This window comes from Lagopus muta, chromosome 28, assembly GCF_023343835.1.
Source record: "Lagopus muta isolate bLagMut1 chromosome 28, bLagMut1 primary, whole genome shotgun sequence".
Classification (NCBI taxonomy): Eukaryota; Metazoa; Chordata; class Aves; order Galliformes; family Phasianidae; genus Lagopus; species Lagopus muta.
Genome location: NC_064460.1, coordinates 481,426 through 507,169, shown reverse-complemented (window position 1 = coordinate 507,169; position 25,744 = coordinate 481,426). Strand labels below are relative to the sequence as shown.

Here is a 25,744-nt window from a genome sequence, read left to right as displayed (position 1 = left end):
GCACACAGTGACCAAAATGAAACACACACAGAGATGGCTCTTCCAGCCCCAACCTCCTCCTTCCCTCCACCACCTCACCTGGGTTGAGGTCTCCTGGCACGGCCTCAGGGCTACGCACATCTGGGATCCAGGGCTCTTCCCCTCCTTCAAGCAGGGAGATCAGCACTGGTCTGGGGGCTGGAAGTGGAGCTTCAAGCAGAGAAACAGGGGAGATGAGAACATTTCCATCATTCTGGCACAGTGCCTGTTCAACAGCTCTACTCTGTGTCCCTCCCCAGGGAGAAAACACACTTGGGGCCTGAATGACACTGGGCCCACAGCTTCCTATGGAGCAAAGAACGCTTTTACAACTCTGAAAATTAAGAAGGGATATTCTCTTTAAAATTCACTTGTGAATGGCTTGTTGATTTTCGGACAATATATCGGTGACCAAGGCATCAAAATGTCTACGGCAAGTGAATGGAAAATCCTACACTGTAAAGGAGTAAGCAGGGAGTCATCTGTGAGCTGCAGCTGGTGGCACAATATAAAGCCCCAATGGAAGGGCTGGTTCTCTCCCTCCTGGCTGATGCCTGCTTGCCAGCACTGACTCTGGGGCGTTTGTGAGCCTGCTGTGCATCCTAATCCCTTCTGAAACTCATGCTTCTCAGCATTTCCTTTGCTGCTGTTGTAGTTATCAATATGGAACTACATGGTGATCATTCAAGGCCCGGCCTGCAGAGGCTCATTCTGCACAGCCAAAGGTGCCCTAATGAGGAGGAAAGGCAGCAAAGCCCTCACCCAGCGAGGCCACGCACTGGTACGTCTCCAGCATCATGTCCCGGTAGAGCGCTCGCTGCGCAGGGTCCAGCAGCGCCCACTCCTCCCTGCTGAAATACACGGCCACCTCCGCAAAGCTCACGGGCTCCTGCAAGTAAAGAGGCTCCTTGCTGGGAACAGCCAAGGCCCAGGGAAGCAGCTCAAACAGGACACAAACTCCCGTCCCAGCCGCTTCTCTGCCCCCAGCACACACACGCTGGCTGAGGCCACCTCCCTCTCCCCCTGCATTCACATCCCTCACCCCTTGGCCTCTCCTGCCTGCTTCCCCCAGCCCCTACCTGAGATGGATGTGCTGTGGCCATCTGCGACTCTCCTGCACGTGAGATGATCATGGCTGGAAGGCAGAAGTTGAACCGGAGCCTGCAGGGACAAGAGAAGTGGGAGGGGAGCTGTGAGGGAACGCAGCAGTCCCTGTCCCAGCCCAGCCCTCCACAGGCCATCTGTGGGGCACTGCCTGGGGGATGGCAACAAGAGGCCTTACACAGGAAGACAATCAGCAACAGCACTGGTAACACTCTGGCTAAAGCTGATTACAAATCACAAAGCTCACTCAAACAGGGACTTAAGACAAAGCATGGCAAGGAGTCACTCATCTTTCCCCAAAACAAGGAGCAGCCCAAGCACCAATCAAGCTCTCCTGCACTGCAGCGGGCTGCATGGCAGGATCTCTCCGCAAGCAGGGATGTCTCTTGAGGTCACACCTGCACACAGATCTCCGGCACCTTGATGTCGAGACACCTTCACAATACTGATCTTCCCTAAGAGACTCATGGTTACTTTGGATTTTTGTGAGTTTCTCTAAGGCGATGTGTTAGATTGAAGATCTGAAGATAATTATAGCATCGCAAGATTGGCCTGAGTGGAAAATGAACACAAAGAACATCTAGTTCAAACCCCTGCTATGTGCAGGGTCTCCATCCACCAGACCAGGCTGCCCTGAGGCACATTAAGCCGGGCCTTGAATGCATCCAGAAATGGGGCATCCACGACCTCTACGGGCAACCTCTTCACTTGCTTCAGCACCCTTTGAATGCAAAACTGATATCTAAACTAAATCTCCCCTTTCTCAATTTAAAACCATTCCCCCTCGTCCTGTCAATCTCCACCCTCGTAAACAGCCGTTCCCCTCCACTTTATGCGTTTCCTTCAAGTCCCGGAAGGCCACCACGAGCTCTGCCCAGACCCTTCTCTTCTCCAAGCCAAAAAATCCCACTTCCCCCATTGCACCAAGAATGCCGCGGCGGATGCGTTTCCCTCCTCCCCCACCTGGGGACGCTGCTTCCCATTCAGCTCAGCACGCACACCGCGCTCGCTTCCCGGGGACCTTCTCAGCACCGTGCGCCCTTTGCACGACGCAGCCTGGGCTGCACTTTGCTGACGTGCAGCTCGGGCGCGTTCTCAACGTGTGCTGCAGTCAGCCCACAGACCGCCAGCTTTTCAGCGTCTATTGCACAGCCCAGTGCCGGACCTGCTGCAGATGCTGGACGTGCTCAGGGCCCGCAGCTGTGCGCTAAAGGCATCTGCAGATGCCGGGAAAAAAGCCTTGGCAGGGGTTTGCACGACCCCAGGTGAGCCATCAGCCCAGCGCTAAGCGCACAAAAGGTAACCCTGAAAGCGCCGCTAGAGGCAGATGCTGCCTGCTGGGTCCCTGAAGGGAAACTGCGGGCTGCTGGGGAGGGAGAAGGGAGTTGAAATTCCCCCCTTGGAGGCTTCGCATTCACACGCTCAAGAGGAGGCATCGGGGAGTTCAAAACTTCCATCAATCCTTGCGTGCAGAGCTACGGAGCGAGGTCATCTCATATCTCCCGTGGCCCAGAGGGACAAACGCAGGCCCAGCTGCGCTGTGTTCCAGAGAGCCAACCAGGCAGCAGAGCACGCTGAGCTCGTGTGCTCACTTCCTCGCTGTCCCAGCTCCAACCCCTTCCTGCGCCCCTCGGAGCCCAAGCCGGGCTGCAACACGCCTGGGAACCGCTGCTCCCTCGTTGCAGCCCGTCTGGCCCAGCAAACCCGCTGTGCTGGGCGGGAGCTGGAGCCGGGACCGGGCTCTCGCCTGCGCTACAGCAGTGCCGGTTCCGCCCCCCGCTCGCCTCTGCTGCTGGCAGGGGGCAGGAAGTGTGCGCTCCTCTGCACCAGCCGCGAAGGGCTCCTACCTTGGGTGCGGAGCAGGCTGCTCCCGCCTCTGGTGCAGGCAACCGGGCTCCTGCGAGTCGCGGAGAACAGAGGATGCCGAGTGCCCTCAGCCCGGAGCTGGCCGCAGCACGGCCTTGCTGCTCCTCCTGCCTTCGCGGTGCTGCCCGGATGGCTTCCGGCCAGGCTCTGGCCGCTTCGGCACAGCCTCAGGTGCCGGGCAGCAGTTCCCACAGCGAGCACGCCCCGAGCCGGCTGCCAGGCCTTGGGCAGTTTCACAGCTCGTTCTCCGGCACATCTGCACCCGGGGAAGGGAGGGATGGGGGCTGCGTTTTGTTACGCTAATGAAGCGTCGCTGTCTACTGGGTCTCTTTGCTTCCTTTGCTGGGGACATTCGCACAGCCTTGTCCCCACGTTGCTGTCCTGGCGTTCCTTTAACTCCCCTCACCCGCGAGCAGCTCCCAGCAAGAGGCAATCTCTGGCTGCCTGCTCTCGAGGGCAGCATCTCCCTGCAGCTGGCGCACTTGCTCACTGAGCGCTGCCCATGGCACTGATGTCACGTTTCTACTCGCTGAGCAAGTGAGTTCTATTTGCAACAACTTCCTGTCCTGCTTTCTCAATTCGGTCTTCTTTGCAAGGCATGAGCATGGTTAAGCTGTCTGCTGTACGAGGGCCGGCTCTGCTGTTCGCTGCTGTATACTTTCAGACTTTAAGGCCACCCAGAAGGAACCAACCTCGGGGTAACCGGGGGTTTGTGTTCGGGAAAGACTGCTTCCTGTTCTATTGCATGGTCTTTGGGGCAAGAGTGGATTCCTAGTTTCACTTGGCAGTGTTTAAACTCTACGCATCTTTCTGCAGGGGATGTTCCTCTGAACTTTCCTGTGATCACAGCCGCATCTCTTTCCTTTGTGCTGATAACTCAGCTGTACAGATGACCAAAAGTATTTCCTCTGCTCACATCAAAGCTTTCCAGAAAGCAGTTGTTCAGTAATGCATTAAAAGTGCCGGTACCCCTGTCGCAGAGGAGGTCACGCATCCTCTTTTGGACACTGCTCTGGAGATGAAAAATCAAAAGAATACAAACGATCAAACCCACCCTCGTCCAGTTTGGGAGGGACACTGTTTACCACATTCTTCCAAGTGTTCTCACTTCTGTCTCTCTCAAGGCTAAGTAGAACTTCCATATGTGTGGAAGAACACAGATCATGGCCTGAACAGGATGACTTGCTGAAAATCAAACTCAATAACCACAAAGTGGTTATAGAGCAGGTATATTTTGAGTTACAGCACTATGCACACATGCTGGGTGCAGAAGGAGTAGCCTTTCCTAACCTGCACACTGTACATGGGAAGTTTAAGAATATTTGTAGAGACAAGTTGTACATACGCAAGAATATGAGAGGATATTTTGACTGATTCTGAGAAAGTAGGTGTAGATGTGGGAATCAAATGTTGTTTCGGCATTAGAATTGTATAATATTATTTTTATTTTATGATCTCCGTTATCATAGTTCATTTTGGGAGTCCCTCTACTTAACTTGGGGAAGATCTCTGATAAGTTTACATCACTTATCTTATAGACGAACCTTCCCAGTGTGGGAATCAAGTGTTGTTTCTGCATTAGAATTGTATAATATTATTTTTATTTTATGATCTCCGCTGTCATAGTTCCCAGGAACACACTGTATATAGGTGTATATGTGTACATTTTGTCGTGCACACTGCGGGGGTGTCCTGCGCGGGAGCGGGCCGGAGAGCAGGCCGTGGCGGCCCGAGGAAGCGCCTGACATTGGGAAGGCCTGACATCATCCCCAGTGCTCTTTGTTTAACGATGATGACTTTAAAGAAAATCACCATATCAGTAGGACAAGGAGAGCACCGAGACATCTTGGAGACAACAGGATGACTACTGACTGGCACCAGATAACAAGTAAATAACAAATGTAAACCTTCTGATAAGATTGTGAACCTGGAGTACCCAGCCAGTGGGGAAACAGGGGAGGGGGAAGGCAAGGGGGAGTAAACAGGGTATAAAGGCTGTCATGTTGTGTCCATAGGAGCGCTCCTACTTGTGGGACGCCCGCCATTGCAATCGCGAATAAATTCTGCTTTTATCAGAGATACCGTCCGGACAAAAATTACTTGGATTATTTCCAACAATTTGGGGGCTCGTCCGGGATTATTATCGCCTCTTTGAGAGTTTCCCTACTGCCCTGCACAGGATAGGTGCACCCCGCTGATTTCAGCGGTCCTGTCTGGGTGGTGAGGTGACTCCTTGGTACGGCCGATAAAAAACCGAGACTGTTTCATAGAGGACGGACTCTGTAAAAGCCAAGGGGCAGGCAGGCACGGGTGTTGGCCATTGCGACCCGGTAACTTCGTGCACGGACCAAGGTAAGGGGATTTAACTCTTTCCTTGGGGGTCGGTTGAGACTCTTTGAGTGTGTGTGACTGAGACGCGCTGTCAGTGCGAAGCGAGTGCGGAGTCCCGACCTGCGGTTCCGCTGTCCCGCGAGGGGCACGGCCAGGGACGGACAAAGCGGCTGTGTTGGTGAAAGGAAGAGTCTCGGGAGGGAACTGTTGGTGTGCGGTACCCTGTGCGCTTGACGAAGTGCCAGCAGTACACCCCTATTAATCCGAGATAGGAGTCTAGTACTCCTGAGGGATTGGGCCCAAAATCCGAGAATCAGAATGTGGTAACCTGTGAGCTGGGGAGTTCACAGTAGCATTCTGGAGGGATGGGTAATAGGAGTTCCCGAGAGCAGGGGAAAAAGGTCCCCGGAATGGTGCCTAGAGAGAGCCAGCCCCTTGGGAGAAGTGTTTCAAAATTGGAAAATAATCCCAAAACTAGGAAAAGAACAGGGAAAAGATGTTTAAATACTGTATACAGTAGGGAGCCACTACAGGGAAAATCATTTTTTTTTGACCAAAATAGGAGTCTGACGAAAATTGGGCCTATCAGACTTTGTATTTATATGTCAACAGTAAGACTCCTTTTTCTGAAACAGAATTGGCTTAAGTCGCTTAATGAGTGCAAGGAGTAAAGAAATGTGCCTCGCGAGGAGTCCAAGTTCAAAGGAAATGGGAAAGAGAAGCAGAAAGATCATAAATGGGATCCCTTAGGTAACTTCCCCCCCCCCTTTAATTTCTAAAGCAGTGCAATTTTTAAAGCAGCGGTGACCTCTCCAGAGGAGGAAAGTGGGTGCTGCTGATCTGTGCAGGGTCCTGGAGAGAGGATGCGCTCTCAATTACTGAGGGAGTTGGAGTAATGCGAATGGGACCTGGATAGTTTTCCTTTCTCTAATACTAACCTTACTAATACTTCACTTTGTCCTCTTAAGGCAGTCTTAGGTCAAAGGGAAAAAAGGTGCGGTAATGCCTGCTGTTTTTACTAGAAGAGAAGTTAGGAGTTGCAAGAAGAATTCCTTAACTGAGGATCCTATAAGTGTAGCAGAACAATTAGATCAATTTCTAGGGCCTAATTTGTACTCATGGATGGAAATGATGTTTATCGTTGATATGTTGATTATTGGAGAAGGAGGTTGGCAGCTACGCAAGTGTGAGAAATGAATACAGAGGGAAGGTTGAGCTCTGGAGGAAGGCAGAGAGAGAGGAAGGATCCTGAGGATAAATTGTACTGATTATTGTCACTGTCTTTATGATTGTTAAATGTTTATGTCCTGAAGGTGTTGTGTTATGTTATGTTGTGTATGAGGCTGTTATGGAACAAGGGGTGTCTAAAGTGATATGAGAAGACCCCCTGGGTTGTATTTTGGCTCACTGGAGAAACATTGTTGGTGAGCCAGGGGGAATATTGAATAAGAAACCAGGAACGTAAATGGAGTAATGGGACCAGTTGTATAATTGAGTGCCCTAATCATGAGACCAAGTGCTGGGTGTTTGTGGAAGTTGAGGAATTGTGTTGTTTGATTTGTGGATTTTGAAGGCACTGGGAGAAACTGGTTTAATGGTATGTGGAAATTGTGTGGAAGTGCAATTTTAATAGTATGTAGAAATGCAGTTGTTAACGGTATATGGAAATTATGTGGAAATGCAGTTTTTAATGGTATGCGGAATTGCAATTGTTAATGGTATGTGGAATTGCAGTTGAGGGTACAAATAGTGGAATTGTGGAAAAACAAACAAACAAACAAAAAAATGGCAAAAAGGTGAAGGAAAACAGTGAGTTTGGGATATTAGAGTTGGGCCGGCACAAGAACACATCCCCGCACACCCCACCACTGCGGCTTGTAAGAACAACTTGGAGTGGGAGAAAGAGCTGGGGGCTGGAGCCTCCCGCTGTGATGTGAAGGGTGCAGTGCTTGTGAATGGGGATGGGACGGACATTGGAAGTGAGAATAGCCGGCATCTGCAGAGCTGGGGAAACCCGGTATCAGTGTGAGCACTGGAAGCCTGGGGAGAGAAGGGAGTGAAACTGAAATACAATGTTAGTAATGGCTGTGATGATGAGAGTTTGGGAAGTGAAAAGGGCTTGGGAAAAACAAACTGAGGAATGCAAAGTTGAGCAAGGTTAACAGGGATGTCCTTACCTAGAAGAAGAGGTAAGGGGAGCCTGGAAGGACTCAGGGAGAGTTCCACCCTGCCAGGACTGAAAGTAGCAGGGGAAGCAGGCTGAAGAGGTTTATTTTCTGGTACCTCTGGGTGCGTCTTACTGTTACCCGTAGATGATTTTTGTAATAGTTGTAGCAGCTACTGGCAAGAGAAGTTTACTTTTTTTTTGGACCAATTAAATACAGGCTAGGAGAACAAGTAGGAATATATAAATTCTTGTACATGCCGGGTTCTCCAAAACGATTATTTGGGCATGACATGTTAGAATAGTTGAATGTGGAGATTAAATTCAGTAGAGACGATTGGACCTACTTGTCAAGCAAGAGCAATGGACTGAAAATTTTAAGTCTGGCTTTAACACAAACTGGGAAAAGCAATGTTGTACTCCCAGAAGTTACGTAAATCCTACATTGGGTATACACAGGATTGCAGGCATCAGGGATGCCTGGCAGAGCCAAAAATGCAGCCCAATGAAAGTTAAGTTAAAGATGGGAGCCAGCCCAACCAGGGTAAAGCAATGCCTTTTGAGGATACGATATTGTAGGAGGGTAAAAGAAATAATAACTTTTTGGATTTTGGATTACTAATTGGATAGAAATCCAAATACAACACCCAATCTTGCAAATGAAAAATTGGATGGCAAGAGCTATCGTTTGGTACAAGGTTTGAGGGCAATTAATAGAAAAGTTGAATATATACAACACATGGTGTATATCTTTATTAACCAAGTTAAGGAATAAGTAGGTGGGTTTTACCGTTCTGGACTTGAAGTACACCTTTTTCTGCCTGGTTTTGCAAAAGAAAGTCTAAAATTATTTGCCTTTGAATAGAAAAACTCAAATATGGAGAGAAGAAAAAAAAAATAATAATTAAAAGTAATAATAATAATAATAATTCAGTTAACCTGCACAGTGTTACCCAGGGTTGTGAGAACAGCCCAATGATTTTTGAGAACTGGTCAACTCGTGAGCCTGAGATTTGGGTTCACCATCTCACAGTGGAACTTTACTGCAGTACGTGGATGCTACAGTAACAAAGGGCTGTGTGCAATAGACTGTGAGCTTGCTGAATTTCTTGATTTAAATGGCTATCAAGTTTCTCAACAGAAAGAACAACTGATCAAAGAGAAGGAAGCAACTTGCTGAACACCCAGAACACCAACGCAGAGCTGCCTCCAAGCCAGCAATGTGCGACTGCATGGAGGCTGTCTGTGCAAGTTGGTCAGAGCTACAGGAGGAACCGTTGGACGATGCTGAGGAGTCCTGGACGATGCTGAGGAGTCCTGGATTCATCGACGGAAGCAGTTTTGTGAAGACAAGGAAACCGTAAGGCAGGACATGCAGTAACTGCTACTGACAGGGTAATTGAAGCACAACCATTACCTGTGGGGACTTCCACTCAGAAGGCTGAAATAATTGCCTTGACAAGAACCTTAAATATATGGATGGATGCTAAATATGCTTTTGGGGTGGTACCCACTCGTGGTACCATCTGGAAAGAGCAAGGATTGTTTACACACAAGGAAAACAAATTCAGCATGATGTAAATCTACCAAAGAACATCATGGCTGTTATACATTGTAAAGGACATCAGAAGAGTGACACTGTACAGGAAACTGGAAATATGATGATGAATCAGGTGGCAAAACAGGCAGCTGAAGGAAAAGAAATTGGTGAACAGCTTTAATTCCAGACGGTACACTTGAAATACCTGAACCTTAGTCAGAACCTATAAGGTACTCTAGAAAGGATAGGAATCTAATGAATGAAGGGAAGAGAGCAAGCTGACAGATGGGTGCATACCCAGATGGACACACTGTTGTGCCCGTTAGTATTTTATAGCATTTGGTTCTAAGGGAACATAATAAAACATGGGGGGGTTCAGACACCAGAAAGTAACTGTACAATCCTAGTACCAGGAACAGGGTACGAGTGGGGCTTGTTGGAAAGGGAACCTTCCAGGACAACAATTGCAAATTGATTTTTTTTTAACTGCCAGGAAAAATGAGGGTTTTGATATATGCTAGTTGTAACCAATACCCTTTCAGGGTGACCAGAAGCATTCCCTTGCAGGACCAATAGAGCCAAGAAAGTAACCAAGGTGCTTTTGCAGGAGATTATTCCAAGGTTTGGGTGTCCTGCAACAATACCCTTCAACCAGGGAACTCGTTTTATTGCAGAGATTGTCCAAGAGGTCAGCAAGCATTGGGAATAAATTGGCAATTGCACACAGCACACAGACCACAGGCGAGTGGTCAGGGGGAAAAGATGAACTGTCTAATTAAATCACAGGGTGTAAAACTGGGACAGGAAGCTGGACTATCCTGATCACAGTTGTTGCCTTTGGCTCTCCTTAGTACCAGAACAAAACCTAGAGCCAAAGATGGGTTAAGTCCTTTCAAAATACTGTACAGAAGGCCTTATGTTGTACAAAAGGGGATTTCTACCCAAGTAGGGAGCAAAATACTAACTGAGCATGTGATTAGTCTGCAGGAATAGCTTTGAGAAAAAGAGAAACTGGTTCTAGGAACTAGAGCCCAAGGCCTTGATATGGCTCGATAATATGTATGTAACAAATCTCTTTTAAGATTCGCCCCTGGGACCAAGGTGGGTAGGTCTGTTCCAGGTGCTGCTAACATCCCACACAACAGTGAAAGCATTGTGGATATATCATACTAGAGGTAAGAAGGTCCCTCAAACAGAATGAGAACTGAAATCAGCTGGACCCTTAAAATTGTGAATCTAAGGACAGAAATGTGGGCTCTTGTAACTGTTAGAAATTTTGATTTGATGAGTGCAGCATTTGATGTAAATACTTATGTATTACATATCAATATTGTTTGGTATGTGGGCAAGCTAAGGATTTAAACTTTTTTTCTTCTTGTTGTTCCTGATGATTTTAAGGCAAGAAATCAAACTGTTGCAGGGTTTGAGTCACTGTCCTGGTGGGTGATGATCAACAAGAATGTAGATTGGGTTAACTACATCTGTTATAATCAATGGAGATTTACAAATTATACAAGGAGTGCAATAAAGAGAATTGCAGGACAGTTATATGCCACAAGTAGGGTGGCCTGAGAAAATAGGATCTCCTAAGATATGATAAAGGAATGTATATGTAACACTGGGTACTCGTTGTTGCACCTTTATCCCAATAACACAGCTCTGGATGACATAATAATGAAGGCAGTGCAAGGACTTGGTGCCACCCTTGGCAATGAAGTGGCAGAAAAGAAATCAGGAATAGATACTTCTGTCACTGGATGGTTGGAGTTCTGGTTTGGTAAATGGAAAGGGGTGATTGTATCTACATTTACTTCTTTGATAGTAGCAGCAGGAGCCTTGATGGCCACTGGTTGCTGTGTTACCCCCTTTGTGAGGGGACTAGTAGAGTGAGCACTAATAGATAGTAATATAGATATAATAATTACTATAATAATGTAGATAATAATGATAGAGAGAGCACTATTGAAGCAAGCACTAAGGGAGCCATGACATTTGGAAAAAATTTTGGTATTAGAGGAGATGGGAGATAAAGAAAGTGAAGATGAGGGCGATGTCTATAAAAGTGAACCTTAAAGAATTGCAGAAATCAACAATGTATAAAAAAGAAAAAGGGGGGAATTGTGGGAATCAAGTGTTGTTTCTGCATTAGAATTGTATAATATTATTTTTATTTTATGATCTCCGCTATCATAGTTCCCAGGAACACACTGTATATATGTGTATATATGTACATTTTGTCATACACACTGCAAGAATATCCTGCACGAGAGCAAACCAGAGAACAAGTCATGGCAGCCCGAGGAAGCGCCTGACATTGGGAAGGCCTGACATCATCCCCCAGTGCTCTTTGTTTAACGATGATGACTTTAAAGAAAATCACCATATCAATAGGACCAGGAGAGCACCGAGACATCTTGGAGACAACAGGATGACTGCTGACTGGCACCAGATAACAAGTAAATAGCAAATGTAAACCTTCTGATAAGATTGTGAACCTGGAGTACCCAGCCAGTGGGGAAACAGGGGAGGGGGAAGGCAAGGGGGAGTAAACAGGGTATAAAGGCTGCCATGTTGTGTCCATAGGCGCGCTCCTACTTGTGGGACGCCCGCCATTGCAATCGCGAATAAATTCTGCTTTTATCAGAGATACCGTCCTGACAAAATTACTTGGATTATTTCCAACAACACTGTACATGGGAAGTTTAAGAATATTTGTAGAGACAAGTTGTACATACGCAAGAATATGAGAGGATATTTTGACTGATTCTGAGAAAGTAGGTGTAGATGTGGGAATCAAATGTTGTTTTGGCATTAGAATTGTATAATATTATTTTTATTTTATGATCTCCGTTATCATAGTTCATTTTGGGAGTCCCTCTACTTAACTTGGGGAAGATCTCTGATAAGTTTACATCACTTATCTTATAGACGAACCTTCCCAGGAACACACTCTGTATATAGGTGTATATATGTATATTTTGCCATACACACTGCAAGAATATCCTGCATGAGAGCAAACCAGAGAACAAGCCATGGCATGCCCGAGAAAGCGCCTGAAGAAACATTGGGAAGGCCTGACATCATCCCCCAGTGCTCTTTGTTTAACTATGATAATGACTTTAAAGAAAATCACCATATCAATAGGACAAGGAGAGCACCGAGACATCTTGGAAACAACAGGATGATTACTGACTGACACCAGATAACAAATAAATGAACAAGTAAATAGCAAATGTAAACCTTCTGATAAGATTGTGAACCAGCCATAAGATTGTGTACCCAGCCAGTGGGGAAACAGGGGAGGGGGCAGGCAAGGGGGAGCAAACAGGGTATAAAGGCTGCCATGTTGTGTCCATAGGCACGCTCCTACTTGTGGGACGCCCGCCATTGCAATCGCGAATAAATTCTGCTGTTATCAGAGATACCGTCCTGACAAAAATTACTTGGATTATTTCCAACATAGATTATTCTGATATTGCAAGTTCCAACATGTTACTGTCATATTCTCCACCCCAATTGCTGAGTTATTGTGATTGCAGCTCTTGTTCCTAGTTGTAGTGATACAGCAAGGAACCAGTAAGTGAGCATGAGTGCCAGAAGCATCTGTTTCGCCTTTGTTCACTCTACACCTCCTTACATGGTACATAATTCCAAAACAATTCTACAGAAATATGTTCCATATCAATTCCCCCCTTTTCTATAATCTAGCAAGCGTCACGTCGCTAGATGATGCCATTCTGTCCTGGGGATTTATGAAAAACATGAAAAACAAGCCCCGCTCTCCATCTTTTGGCGTATCTTATGCTGTTTCCATTAAACACACTCAAGAAACAACGTAACAACGCATACGAATATTCCAAGAGTAAGACTGCGCGCACCATGAAGAGTGGCTTTAGCCAGGCAAAGCTCGCTAACCAACTGGTTAATCTGCTCCACAGTTCTGTAGGTCCAGACGAGGTATTATCCAAAATAACGTGGTGGATCACCTGAGTTTGTTCCCACAGTTCAGCATGCACATCTGTTTCTTTTCTTTGAGTTTTCTCAGTTTTGATTACTTCCAGCGTGCACCCCTCCTTCTTTGGCTGTCAGGAGATCAAGAGCCGTTCCATTCTGCAATACTACTTGATGAAGAGAGGACACCTCTGTCTGCAGTCCAAGTATAGCATCCATAGTTGAGTTCTTGATATTCTCTAGTGTAGCTGCTATACTGACAATTGCCTTTTCTGATTCCTTTACTCCTAGGCTAGGAATAAACCATCCCATAAAACTATGGAACCCAGAGGGCCTGTCTATAAGGGGGTTATTCCCCGCTTCACCCTTTTCCAAGAGGTTCTCAGTATCCCTGGAGGAGGAGCTGTTCCATTGAAGCACTAATATCCTCCTACATAATGTCCTTCTAGTTCTCAGAAACGGTCTTACACTGAGGCCTGTCTATAGCTGTACACTGAATTCAGGTCCTTTTTCCTACTGTCACCATCATATTTGTACACCTACGCCTACTTCCTGCTCCACCCCATGGTGTCCAATTGGTGGAGGGAGTCCCACACTGAGGGATTTCCATTCCTCCATCTCTTGGTAAGGCTGTACATATCCTGCAATCAGGGAGCTTTAGGCTAACCGCTATGCTGTCAAGGTCAAGCTGACCAGCGGCAAACCTGAGGAGGGTGGCTGACGGAGGTGAGTGGCCTGTGTGCCACGGGACGGCACGAGAGGGATGAGCCCAGCTCTAGTGCCATCTCCTTCAGGGCAGGATGGAAGATCCAGCACTGTTGCATGCAGCAAAAGGGTCACGATTAATGAGACACTTGACCAAGAGCATGTTGTTCCAGTTCACTGTGCACGATGAAAGCTTTTGTTCTGCACAAACAACAGACTCTGTGTCTAACTGCCACAGGTAAACCTTAACTGCTTTGCCCTCCCCAACCTGTAGGAGGACCTTTGGATAGGAAAGGGCATAGAGAGTGTTTAACCAGTATTCCATAGTTGTATATCCATATGCAACACCACCTTGTCATCCCTAGAGAAGTCCGGAGCTCCTTTGCTGTTGGCAATTCCACAGTCTGGCAAGTTGCTTCCTTCCTCGTTGTTCTCTAGGGTTTGGGATCCAGCAGCCACTCCATAACCCACATAGGTTGCTTATGGCCGTGCCATCCGGGCTTTCTGTGGAGAAAGTCGATAGCCATGAAGTCTGAGAAAGTTTCCTAGACTAATTGTCCTTGCTATGCATGCCTCCTTTGTTTTGGTAGCCTTCAGAAGGTCATCCATGTACTGTGGATGAAGTTCCTTGTCCTGGAGCCATAGCCACTGCTCCAGGCCTTTGGCAAGTTGGTTCCTGAAAAGAGTGGGGCTATTTTGAACACTGCGGGAAGCAAACATTAGCTGATTCTCTGGACTCAGTGGTAGACAAAAGACGGCATCTTCTAGGTCCAGAAGGGTAAACCATGCCAATTCACCTGATAATTCTGTATGCTACCAATGGGTATAAGTCCTACACTGTTCTATTGATGGCCCTTAAATCTTGTACTCACGCTCCAATAACAACCCGAATTTCTGAAAACTGTCAGTTATTGGCTGGATTCCTTTCCCACCTCCGAATTTGAGGGGGTACTGCTCAATCCGAACCGGCTGAGCTCCCTGCTTTATTCCCATTGCTATTGGTGCTGCATTCTTAGCTCTTCCTGGGGTTTCTGCCACCCACACCCCAGGACACACTTGATCACTTCCTTTGCCTGGGATCCTGCTCCCAGCAGGGGTAGTGAGCAATGCAAAAAACTAAGCACCTCTGTGAACTGTTCTTCTTCTTGTACCTTAAATTCTAATTCTCCTTTCAACTTGATTTCAGCTTCCAGTTGTTCTAGTAAATCTTGCCCTAGAAAAGGCTTTGGTGAATTTGGCACCAAAAAAATTTGTGTATTCCTACCTGTTTGCCTATACTAAGTTGTAAAGGCTTAAGAAAGTAAACCTGCTCAGGTTTGCCAGTGGCTTCCCTTACGGTTACAAATTCATCACTTTCATGCAAATTCACACACATTCATCTGGAGTTAGAGAAGTATTTAACACCCAGTAAGTTGCTCCAGTTACTACACATTCCACGCTTTGCTGCAATTCCTTCCTTAGCTTAATCTTCTCCACCCTTAACTGTCATTGCATCTGTTACCAAATCCAGTGCCTCTTTTGCACAAACTGCTTTCCCGTTCAACGGGGATGGAACCCTCCTGGGCCTTTCCAGCTCCCCCCCTTCAGCTCTTCCTGAGGAGATCTCTGGGTCCTAGAGCCCTGCTCTCAGCTCCTCCCCTCCTAAGGCTTCCCGGGCTAACACTGGCAGATCAAGTTTCCCAGGTCCCTCCAGATGAAGGCTATTTCGGCTCATCTCCTGCCTTCACAAGAACACCATTAACTGCTAAATGGTCATCAGCTTCCAACCACCATTAATTTCTCACAGGGTCCTCAGGCTCCCCAGAAATACCGGAAGTGGGGGTTGCCTCGGAACTTCCTTTCCCCGTGCTCCTCCATACTCAATTTCATTGATTCTTTGTTGTTCCCCAAAGTCCACACCTCACAGCTACCATGTTAGTGTGACCAAATGCATATTCCTCTTTAAACCCCAGACCACAACGCCAACCAAAATGCCAGTTTCCTCTATTGCACAGTAATTCCTGGACAGGACTACAGGTCAGGCCTCAGATAACAAATACAGGCTTAAGCAACTATCCAGTTAAACTCCATTCCCACATTCACACCACTCGCCTTTGATCCAATATTTAGCATTCACACCTGACAGCAGCAGCTTATAAAGTCTCTTTTGCTGGGTAATGGACGGCACGGGAACACCGAATTCCCTGGGCAAGAGCTAAAACCAACGTCTCCCAGCAACAAGAGCACTTTTATTGTATGTGGAATTCCACAAGCAATAATTTTATAACAGATACACTTAACAATCACAAGGATAATGACAATGAAAAACCAGTTTGGACATTTACTCATCACATGATCCTACCAGGCCCCTTCCTGGCAGCTAACTGCAAACGCCCCCAGATACATTTTGTTGTAATGATTTTCCAAAGTATTACAAAGCTTACATTCCTGAGCGCATTATAGCCTCACTCACAGGGTGCCTTGCAAGATTTCACCTGTGAAGTTCTTGGAATTCTCGAGATACCTCCCGCAGTGGGACCTTGCTCCTGAGAAGTGTGCTCCCACACCGACTGCCATCACCCAACCTACACCCATGGATCCACCTTCAAGGGGAGCACCCTCACTCCTTCACCTCCACATAGGACGTCACCTTAAGACACATGGCCCCCTGTACTTGTAACAAACCTGGTCCATACCAGGCCTCATTCGCTGCCCAACAGTGGATGTGTGGGTCTCAAGAGTTTTTAGCAGAGCCGGCCCTCGTACAGCAGACAGCTTAACCATGCTCATGCCTTGCACAGAAGACCAAATTGAGAAAGCAGGATAGGAAGTTGTTGGAAATAGAACTCACTTGCTCAGCGAGTAGAAACGTGACATCAGTGCCATGGGCAGCGCTCAGTGAGCAAGTGAGCCAGCTGCAGGGTGATGCTGCCCTCGAGAGCAGGCAGCCGGAGATTGCCTCTTGCTGGGAGCTGCTCGCGGGTGAGGGGAGTTAAAGGAACGCCAGGACAGCAACGTGGGGACGTGTGACCACAAGGCTGTGCAAATGTCCCCAGCAAAGGAAGCAAAGAGACCCAGCAGACAGCGACGCTTCATTAGCGTAACAAAACGCAGCCCCCATCCCTCCCTTCCCCGGGTGCAGATGTGCCAGGAGAACGAGCTGTGAAACTGCCCAAGGCCTGGCAGCCGGCTCGGGGCGTGCTCGCTGTGGGAACTGCTGCCCGGCACCTGAGGCTGTGCCGAAGCGGCCAGAGCCTGGCCGGAAGCCATCCGGGCAGCACGGCGGTGGCAGGAGGAGCAGCAAGGCCGTGCTGCGGCCAGCTCCGGGCTGAGGGCACTCGGCATCCTCTGCTCTCCGCGACTCGCAGGAGCCCGGTTGCCTGCACCAGAGGCGGGAGCAGCCTGCTCCGCACCCGAGGTAGGAGCCCGTCGCGGCTGGTGCAGAGGAGCGCACATTTCCTGCCCCCTGCCAGCAGCAGCGGGAGGCGAGCTGGGAGCGGGGAGCGGGGAGCGGTGAGCGGCAGCGGGCGGGGCGGAACCGGCACTGCTGTAGCGCAGGCGGGAGCCCGGTCCCGGCTCCAGCTCCCGCCCAGCACAGCGGGTTTGCTGGGCCAGACGGGCTGCAACGAGGGAGCAGCGGTTCCCAGGCGTGTTGTAGCCCGGCTTGGGCTCCGAGGGGCGCAGGAAGGGGTTGGAGCTGGGACAGCGAGGAAATGAGCACACGAGCTCAGCGTGCTCTGCTGCCTGGTTGGCTGTCTAGAACACAGCGCAGCTAGGCCTGCGTTTGTCCCTCTGGGCCACGGGAGACACGAGATGACCTCGCTCCGCAGCTCTGCACGCAAGGATTGATGGAAGTTTTGAACTCCCCGATGCCTCCTTTTGAGCGTCTGAATGCGAAGCCTCCAAGGGGGGAATTTAAACTCCCTTCTCCCGCCCCAGCAGCCCGCAGTTTCCCTTCAGGGACCCAGCAGGCAGCATCTGCCTCTAGCGGCCCTTTCAGGGTTACCTTTTGTGCGCTTAGCGCTGGGCTGATGGCTCACCTGGGGTCGTGCAAACCCCTGCCAAGGCTTTTTTCCCGGCATCTGCAGATGCCTTCAGCGCACAGCTGCGGGCCCTGAGCACGTCCAGCATCTGCAGCAGGTCCGGCACTGGGCTGTGCAATAGATGCTGAAAAGCTGGCGGTCTGTGGGCTGACTGCAGCACACGTTGAGAACGCGCCCGAGCTGCACGTCAGCAAAGTGCAGCCCAGGCTGCGTCGTGCAAAGGGCGCACGGTGCTGAGAAGGTCCCCGGGAAGCGAGCGCGGTGTGCGTGCTGAGCTGAATGGGAAGCAGCGTCGCCAGGTGGGGGAGGAGGGAAACGCATCCGCCGCGGCATTCTTGGTGCAATGGGGGAAGTGGGATTTTTTGGCTTGGAGAAGAGAAGGGTCTGGGCAGAGCTCGTGGTGGCCTTCTGGGACTTGAAGGAAATGCATAAAGTGGAGGAGGAACGACAGCTTTCGTGGGTGGATAGTGATAGTACATGGGGGAATGCTTTCAAATTGAGCCGGGGCGATTTAGGTTAGATACCAGGAGGAAGTTTTGCATTCAGAGGGTGGAGAGGGACGTGAAAAGGTCACCCACGGAGGACATGGATGCCCAATCCTTTGGGGTATTCGAGAGTGGGCTGGACATGGCTCAGGGCTGCCCGATGTGTTGAATGGCATTCCTGCACATAGCGAGGGGTTGAAACTAGTTGTTCATTGTTGTCCTTTTCAACCCAGGCTATTGTATTTATTTTGTAATTATTATTCTATTGTAATTCCTTTGAAATCATTACTGTAACACATAACTTTAGAAATGCTCATGAATTTCCAAACTAACCTAGCCCCTCTTACAGAAGATCTGTGTCAGCAAGGTGTCTTGATAGCAAGCTGAGAGGGATCTCTGTACAGCTGTGACCTTGAGAGACATCCCTGCTTGTGGGGAGATCCTGTCGTTCAGCCCATTGCTGTGCAGAAGAGCTCGAGGGACGCTTGCGCTGTACCCAGTTTAGGGGTAAGATGAGTGACTCATTGCCATGCTTTGTCTTCAGGCATACAGTCCAAATACCCTCAGCTGTTGAACCAGGTGTCAGTGCTTTCAGCCACCCAGTTTGAGTGAGCTTTGTGATTTGTAATCAGCTTTAGCCAGAGTGTTACCAGTGCTGTTGCTGATTGTCTTCCTGTGCAAGGCCTGCTGTACCATCCCCCAGGCAGAGCCCCACAGATGGGCTATGGAGGGCTGGGCTGGGACAGGGACTGCTGCGTTCCCTCACAGCTCCCCTCCCACTTCTCTTGTCCCTGCAGGCTCCGGTTCAACTTCTGCCTTCCAGCCATGATCATCTCACCTGCAGGAGAGTCGCAGATGGCCACAGCACATCCATCTCAGGTAGGGGCTGGGGAAAGCAGGCAGGAGAGGCCATGGGGTGAGGGATGTGAATGCGGGGGGAGAGGGAGGTGGCCTCAGCCAGCGTGTGTGTGCTGGGGGTAGAGAAGCGGCTGGGACGGGAGTTTGTGTCCTGTTTGAGCTGCTTCCCTGGGCCTTGGCTGTTCCCAGCAAGGAGCCTCTTTACTTGCAGGAGCCCGTGAGCTTTGCGGAGGTGGCCGTGTATTTCAGCAGAGAGGAGTGGGCGCTGCTGGACCCTGCGCAGCGAGCGCTCTACCGGGACGTGATGCTGGAGACGTACCAGTGCGTGGCCTCGCTGGGTGAGGGCTTTGCTGCCTTTCCTCCTCGCTAGGGCACCTTTGGCTGTGCAGAAGGAGCCTCTGCAGGCCGGGCCTTGAATGATCACCGTGCAGTTCCATATTGATAACTACAACAGCAGCAAAGGAAATGCTGAGAAGCATGAGTTTCAGAAGAGATTAGGATGCACAGCAGGCTCACAAACACCCCAGAGTCAGTGCTGGCAAGCAGGCATCAGCCAGGAGGGAGAGAACCAGCCCTTCCATTGGGGCTTTATATTGTGCCACCAGCTGCAGCTCACAGATGACTCCCTGCTTACTCCTTTACAGTGTAGGATTTTCCATTCACTTGCCGTAGACATTTTGATGCCTTGGTCACCGATATATTGTCAGAAAATCAACAAGCCATTCACAAGTGAATTTTAAAGAGAATATCCCTTCTTAATTTTCAGAGTTGTAAAAGCGTTCTTTGCTGCAAAGGGAGCTGAGGGCCCAGTGTCATTCAGGCCCCAAGTGTGTTTTCTCCCTGGGGAGGGACACAGAGTAGAGCTGTTGAACAGGCACTGTGCCAGAATGATGGAAATGTTCTCATCTCCCCTGTTTCTCTGCTTGAAGCTCCACTTCCAGCCCCCAGACCAGTGCTGATCTCCCTGCTTGAAGGCGGGGAAGAGCCCTGGATCCCAGATGTGCGTAGCCCTGAGGCCGTGCCAGGAGACCTCAGCCCAGGTGAGGTGGTGGAGGGAAGGAGGAGGTTGGGGCTGGAAGAGCCATCTCTGTGTGTGTTTTATTTTGGTCACTGTGTGCTATTTCTGGATTTCCTCTTTCATCCAGCAGGAACTGGGGTTACAGATCTACTGGAGGATCTGCAGGAAAGTGGTGTGGCCAGAAGGCGATGGGGTGGTGTCTGTGTGGAAGAAATCAGAAGGGATGTCCAAGGAGGCGTGGAGCAAGGTCAGGCTGAGCACATCACCACGATGCCACTGGGAAAGTGTCTGCAAGAGAAAGGAAGGAGCCCACTGGACTCGAACATAGGTCAAAAGGAGCGTGAAGAACCCAGGAGCAAGAATGTGTGCCAGAACGAAAAGCAGAATCCATGCACAGAGTGTGGAAACAGCTTTGAAAAAGATTCCAGCATCGTTAACCACCAGTGCATACGCTCAGCAATGAGTGCATACAAGTGCACTGACTGTGGGAAGAGTTTCAAATGGAGATCCAAACTCACCTACCACCAACGCATCCACACAGGAGAGAGACCCTACGAGTGCTGTGAGTGTGGGAAGAGCTTCAAAAGCAGTTCTGATATGAAGTACCACCAACGTATGCATTCAGAGGAGAGACCCTACAAGTGCTTTGAGTGTGGGAAGAGCTTCAAAAGCAGTTCTTATATGAAGAGCCACCAGCGTATGCACTCAGAGGAGAGACCCTACAAGTGCTCTGATTGTGGGAAGAGCTTCAAATGGAGATCCCAACTCACCTACCACCAACTCATCCACACAGGAGAGAGACCCTACAAGTGCTGTGAGTGTGGGAAAAGCTTCAAAAGCAGTTCTGATATGAAGTACCACCAACTTATGCATTCAGAGGAGAGACCCTACAAGTGCTTTGAGTGTGGGAAGAGCTTCAAAAGCAGTTCTGATTTGAAGAGCCACAAACGCTTCCACTCAGAGGAGAGACCCTACAGGTGCTCTGACTGTGGGAAGAGCTTCAAATGGAGATCCCAACTCACCTACCACCAACTCATCCACACAGGAGAGAGACCCTACAAGTGCTGTGAGTGTGGGAAGAGCTTCATTTGCAGTTCCGAATTGAAGCTTCACCAGCGTATGCACTCAGAGGAGAGACCTTACAAGTGCTCAGAGTGTGGGAAGAGCTTCTCAAGGAGTTATGATTTGAAGTGCCACCAGCGCATCCACACAGGGGAGAGACCCTACAAGTGCTGTGAGTGTGGGAAGAGCTTCAAGAGCAGTTCTGCACTGAAGCAGCACCAGCGCATCCACACAGGGGAGAGACCCTTCAAATGTCTGGAGTGTGAAAAGAGCTTTAAACACAGATCTGATCTCATCACCCACAAGCACATCCACAGCACACATGGGCTGTAGAAGCATATCAAAACTTTGGGAACCTTCAAAAGTAGTTCCAGCCTCATTACCTACCAGCAGAGCCACACAAGATACAGAGCCTGCAGAGCTCCAAACATGGGAACAGCTTCAGCCAGAGTCTCAGCCTGGTCACTGGACTTTGTGCAGAGGGCAGAGTTCCAGTGTTTCTGGTGCATGACTGGCACCCTCTGCAGATGGGACTTAACCCAGGAGCTTCAGATGGCCTTTCCTCGCTACCCAGAGCAGTTCTCTCACCATGCCCTGTTTCTTCTGCTCTTCCTGCCAGCAGCTTTTTGATGCCGTTTCCTAAGGAGAAGTGGCTGTGCAGGGATGTTCTGTGTGTCTGTGTGCATGTGTTGCTCTCAGTAATTTGTGAGTGCACTGATGAACCTGAGAGAAGGGTCAGGAGAGCAGTAACGTGGCTGTTGGAGGTTTTCTGAGAATCATCTGTAGTGGAAGGCGTAGAGGATGAATAAAGAAGCTGAGTTGTTCTGAATCTTTCTTCAGTGTAGTCTTGTTTGTTGCTCTTACAATGAATGTCAGCATGTGGAATGAGGAGAGGGAAAGGTGCAAGCAGGATTTGGTTTGTGTGCCTCCTCCAGACCAGTGCTTGCTTCTGTAGAAGACGTTTTGTTCATACAATCCTATCATCCTTCCTAACCGTGCTGCGCAGTGGTTCTACTGCTTGAGGAAGACTGTTAAGCAAAACAGACCTGGCTGGCCTGAAAGGGTCAAACAGGGAACACGCGGCTCCTCCTGAAAGGGAAGGACTGCCATGTGAAACTAGCAAGCATAAGCTACAGCTTCTTCGTTCCGTGACCAAGAGCAGAACATGTTCTGTGAAGAGAACGCCTTTTGATCACTGTACTGATCATAATACAAAAGAGTTAATTAAGCAATGATGTATTGCTGTCAGCCACATGACTGTTATCTGATTTAAGTATTGTATACTCCTGTAGCTAAAAGATATAAAAACCCTGTAACAACAATAAACTTTGCATTTGCGCCACCAGAGCCTTAAGCCCGTCTGTCCCAGGCGTCTTGAGCTGGTCTCCGTCATTTGGTGCCGAAACCCGGGAATCTCGGACTCCATATGACAAAGGCGTCGCTTCCTCCCACGAGCCGCGGTTGTTAAGTTGAAATAGGGAGGTAAGGACTAGGGAATTGGACAGATTGTTAAATAAAATGGGACAAGCTGCAAGTACAGAACAAGGCATTTTTTCTGCAATGCTGAAATCATTATTAGTTGCCCGAGGAGTAAAAGTGACTCGGGGTCAGATTAGTCGTTTTTTAGATTTTATAGAGGAAGTATGCCCCTGGTTTCCCAGGGATGGAACTATTAATATTGAAACTTGGAATAAAGTAGGTGAAAGACTCCAGGGCTATTATGCTGTGCATGGTCCTGAGAAGGTACCTATTGATACCTTTACGCTTTGGACTCTAATAAAAGAATGTCTCAGAGGAGACACGGGAGATGAGAAGTGGCAGCGGACCACTCGCTCAACAGAAAAGTTATATCCTGCCTTGTCGCGATCAAAATCTCTTGATCATATCCCTTCGTCTATGCCATCGGCACCCCCACTGTCCCCTCCCCAATATGAGCAACCTTTGATTTGTAAATTAGCAAACGACTTGCCGGATATTTTACCCCCTGATGATTGGGGAGAGTTAGAAAAAGAGGCTGCTGAATATCACCATAAGGACTTAGCGGCTGTATTCCCAGCGTTACAGGTTGCTAATGCCGCTGTGCAGACACAACAGATAGTTGATCAGGCTCGATCAGATCCCCTTGCTGTTTTGCGTGCCTTTCGAGCAGGGCGAATGCCTCCCCCGCCTGGAGTAGACGCTCTGCTTATGCAACAATCCCCTATGCAATTAGCGCTCAAAGAAGCAAGGAAAGCTGGGGAAACAATTGATGAATTTTCTGGGCAACTTTTCCCGTCTCAAGTTTTCCCTGTCATACAGCGTCAACTTGCAAACGGTGGCATTCTGAATGATTATGAGCCTATTCCTTTTAAACAACTGAAAGAGCTTAAAGCTGCTAATATTCTCCCCCCTTCTGACTGGAAAAGCTTGGCAAAGGCTGTGTTAAGTGGAGGTGAATATTTGCTTTGGACTTCCGTATATGCGGAACGGTTCTTCTTGTGCCCCTTTATTACCAGTTCCTCATTTTGGAGTGAACCCCAGAGGATTAATGCCTAATGATTTATGGCAGATGGATATCACACATGTACCTTCTTTTGGAAAATCTTCTTATGTCCATGTAACAATTGACACTTTCTCTCACTTTGCAGTAGCCTCAGCCTTGTCTGGTGAAAACTCTCTCATGTATGCAACCATCTTTTGCATTGTTTTAGCGTTATGGGAACACCGAAATCATTAAAAACCGATAACGGGACAGCTTATGTAAGTAGCGGTTTTGCAACCTTTTGTTGACATTTTAAAATTTACCATAAAACTGGAATTCCATATAATCCAGAAGGCCAAGGCATAGTAGAAAAATTTAATCATTTATTGAAAACTCAACTAAAGAAAATAAAAAGGGGGACATGAGGAATTAAAGATACTCCGTCCTCTATGTTATCACATGCATTGTTTGTTTTAAATTTTTTGACATTGGATGATGACAGAAAATTGGCTGCAGATAGACATTGGAGTAATAAAAAGAGATAAACCAATAGCATATTGGAGAAATCCAATAGACGGTAAAATTTATGGTCCTGATCCTGTACTAATTTGGGGCAGAGGATATGTTTGTTTTTTCCCTACAGACGAAACCTCACCACGGTGGATACCGGAGAGATACGTCCATCATGCCCAAAACCAAAATGGGAAAACTGCGAAGAAAGATGCAGAGACTGATTCTAACCTAGACGAATCCATTGTGTGAACAAATTATAATGCAGCAAGATTGGGATACCAATGTTTCAACAGGAATTCATTGGGCTCTGAATTTTCTCTATATAGATTTAGCTAAAGGGACAAGAGGTTCTGGAACACCTCCCTTAAATTTTCCTTTATGTCAAAGCACAATCACTCCAAAAACAGAATTTGCACCTTTATGGAGAGCATGTCGAGGTAACGAAACAGTGTGCATTGATTCCACTATCTGTGATTGGAATATGATAGGAAATCAAGGGCGACCAATTAATTTGGTCCATTAATCAATTAATCCAATTAATTGGTCCAATTAATTCATTGATTTGGATTCAAATAAATAATAAATGGGCAATGACTGCAGAGAGTTATACAACTGAGTTTTATATGCGAGTTTGTGTTCCAGAACCTTATGCCTTTTTAAGCGGACCACTAAATATTGTGAATAGCATAGTGAGTTGTACCGATTGTGTAATCTCTAATTGTCTTAATAGTAGCAGTAGTTCCTTCTTGTTAGTAAAGCAACCCGATTACGTCTATCTTCCTGTAAATTTGACACATTATTGGTATGCTAACAAGGGAATGGAAATCCTCCAAGAAACTTCTTTGCAATTGATAGAGAGATCTAAGCGAATGGTCGGATTAATAATAGCTGGAATAGCTGCGCTCATTGCTGCCATAGCAGTAACTACAGTAGCTTCTATTTCTTTAACAACTAGTATTCAGACAGCAGCTTATGTTAATGAATTATCAATTAATGTATCTAAAGCGTTACAAAATCAAGCTACTTGGGATGAAAAGATTGAACTGGGTCTCAATTCCTTAAAGGATACAGTAGACATCCTGGGAAGACAGTTACAAATTATAGCTGCTCGTGAATCTCTCTTGTGTCATGCAGAATACCGAGCTATCTGTGTGACTCCTGTTGAATACAATAATACCAAATTCTCTTGGAACAAAATACAAGATCATCTTCAAGGCATATGGAATAATGCGAACACATCATTAGATCTTAGGGAATTGAGACAGCACATTCACGATATGATACAATCGCACCATATAGATCTTTCAGTAGCAACTCAAACTACTACATTTATAAGCGCTCTAAAATCTGCATTTCCGTCCTTCAAATCATTTAGAAATGGAATTTATGGGCTGATAGTCATTGCCATAATGATAATAATAGGAATTCTTGCTTGTCCATGCTTGATGAAAATGATAACAAATAGACTCCAAAATTTGCGTATAAATCTTAAAAAATCGGACATGGAAAACACAAAAAACAAACCACCACCACCCCTGGTCTAATGAAATAGAAAAGGGTGGAATGAGGAAGACTGTTAAGCAAAACAGACCTGGCTGGCCTGAAAGGGTCAAACAGGGAACACGCGGCCCCTCCTGAAAGGGAAG

The 25,744-nt window shown here is 47.9% G+C and overlaps 3 protein-coding genes across 66 annotated transcripts in view; 1 reads left to right on the top strand and 2 right to left on the bottom strand.

The window, feature by feature from the left end:
* LOC125685593 (zinc finger protein 501-like) overlaps window positions 1-2,360 on the bottom strand; it is a 121,404-nt gene extending 119,044 nt beyond the window's left edge. The window contains exon 1 of the mRNA XM_048928840.1: window positions 2,288-2,360. The gene's annotated coding sequence lies outside the window, so the exon portion shown is untranslated. The remainder of the gene's footprint in view (window positions 1-2,287) is intronic.
* The window catches only part of LOC125685583 (zinc finger protein 664-like), a 233,337-nt gene that overhangs the window by 96,864 nt on the left and 110,729 nt on the right, over window positions 1-25,744 (top strand). For 9 of the 32 annotated variants that reach the window (XM_048928761.1, XM_048928756.1, XM_048928752.1 and 6 more), the window contains one exon: window positions 18,984-19,065. In XM_048928761.1, coding sequence (XP_048784718.1) covers window positions 19,012-19,065 — 54 coding nt within the window. In that variant the 5' untranslated portion in view covers window positions 18,984-19,011. Of the gene's footprint in view, window positions 1-7,143; window positions 17,077-17,185; window positions 18,001-18,535; window positions 18,694-18,983; window positions 19,066-19,255; window positions 19,383-19,973; window positions 20,085-25,744 lie in introns of those variants that run through there. The other 23 variants (XM_048928778.1, XM_048928780.1, XM_048928750.1 and 20 more) reach the window with 9 other exon arrangements.
* The window catches only part of LOC125685589 (zinc finger protein 501-like), a 206,178-nt gene that overhangs the window by 77,209 nt on the left and 103,225 nt on the right, over window positions 1-25,744 (bottom strand). For 5 of the 33 annotated variants that reach the window (XM_048928828.1, XM_048928810.1, XM_048928802.1 and 2 more), the window contains 2 exons: window positions 781-907; window positions 79-189 (listed from right to left, as the gene is read on the bottom strand). The exons of 12 other annotated variants lie outside the window; for them this stretch is intronic. In XM_048928828.1, coding sequence (XP_048784785.1) covers window positions 79-189; window positions 781-907 — 238 coding nt within the window. Of the gene's footprint in view, window positions 1-78; window positions 190-780; window positions 908-1,097; window positions 1,180-2,085; window positions 2,197-2,969; window positions 5,440-25,744 lie in introns of those variants that run through there. 16 more of the 33 variants (XM_048928806.1, XM_048928801.1, XM_048928811.1 and 13 more) reach the window with 9 other exon arrangements.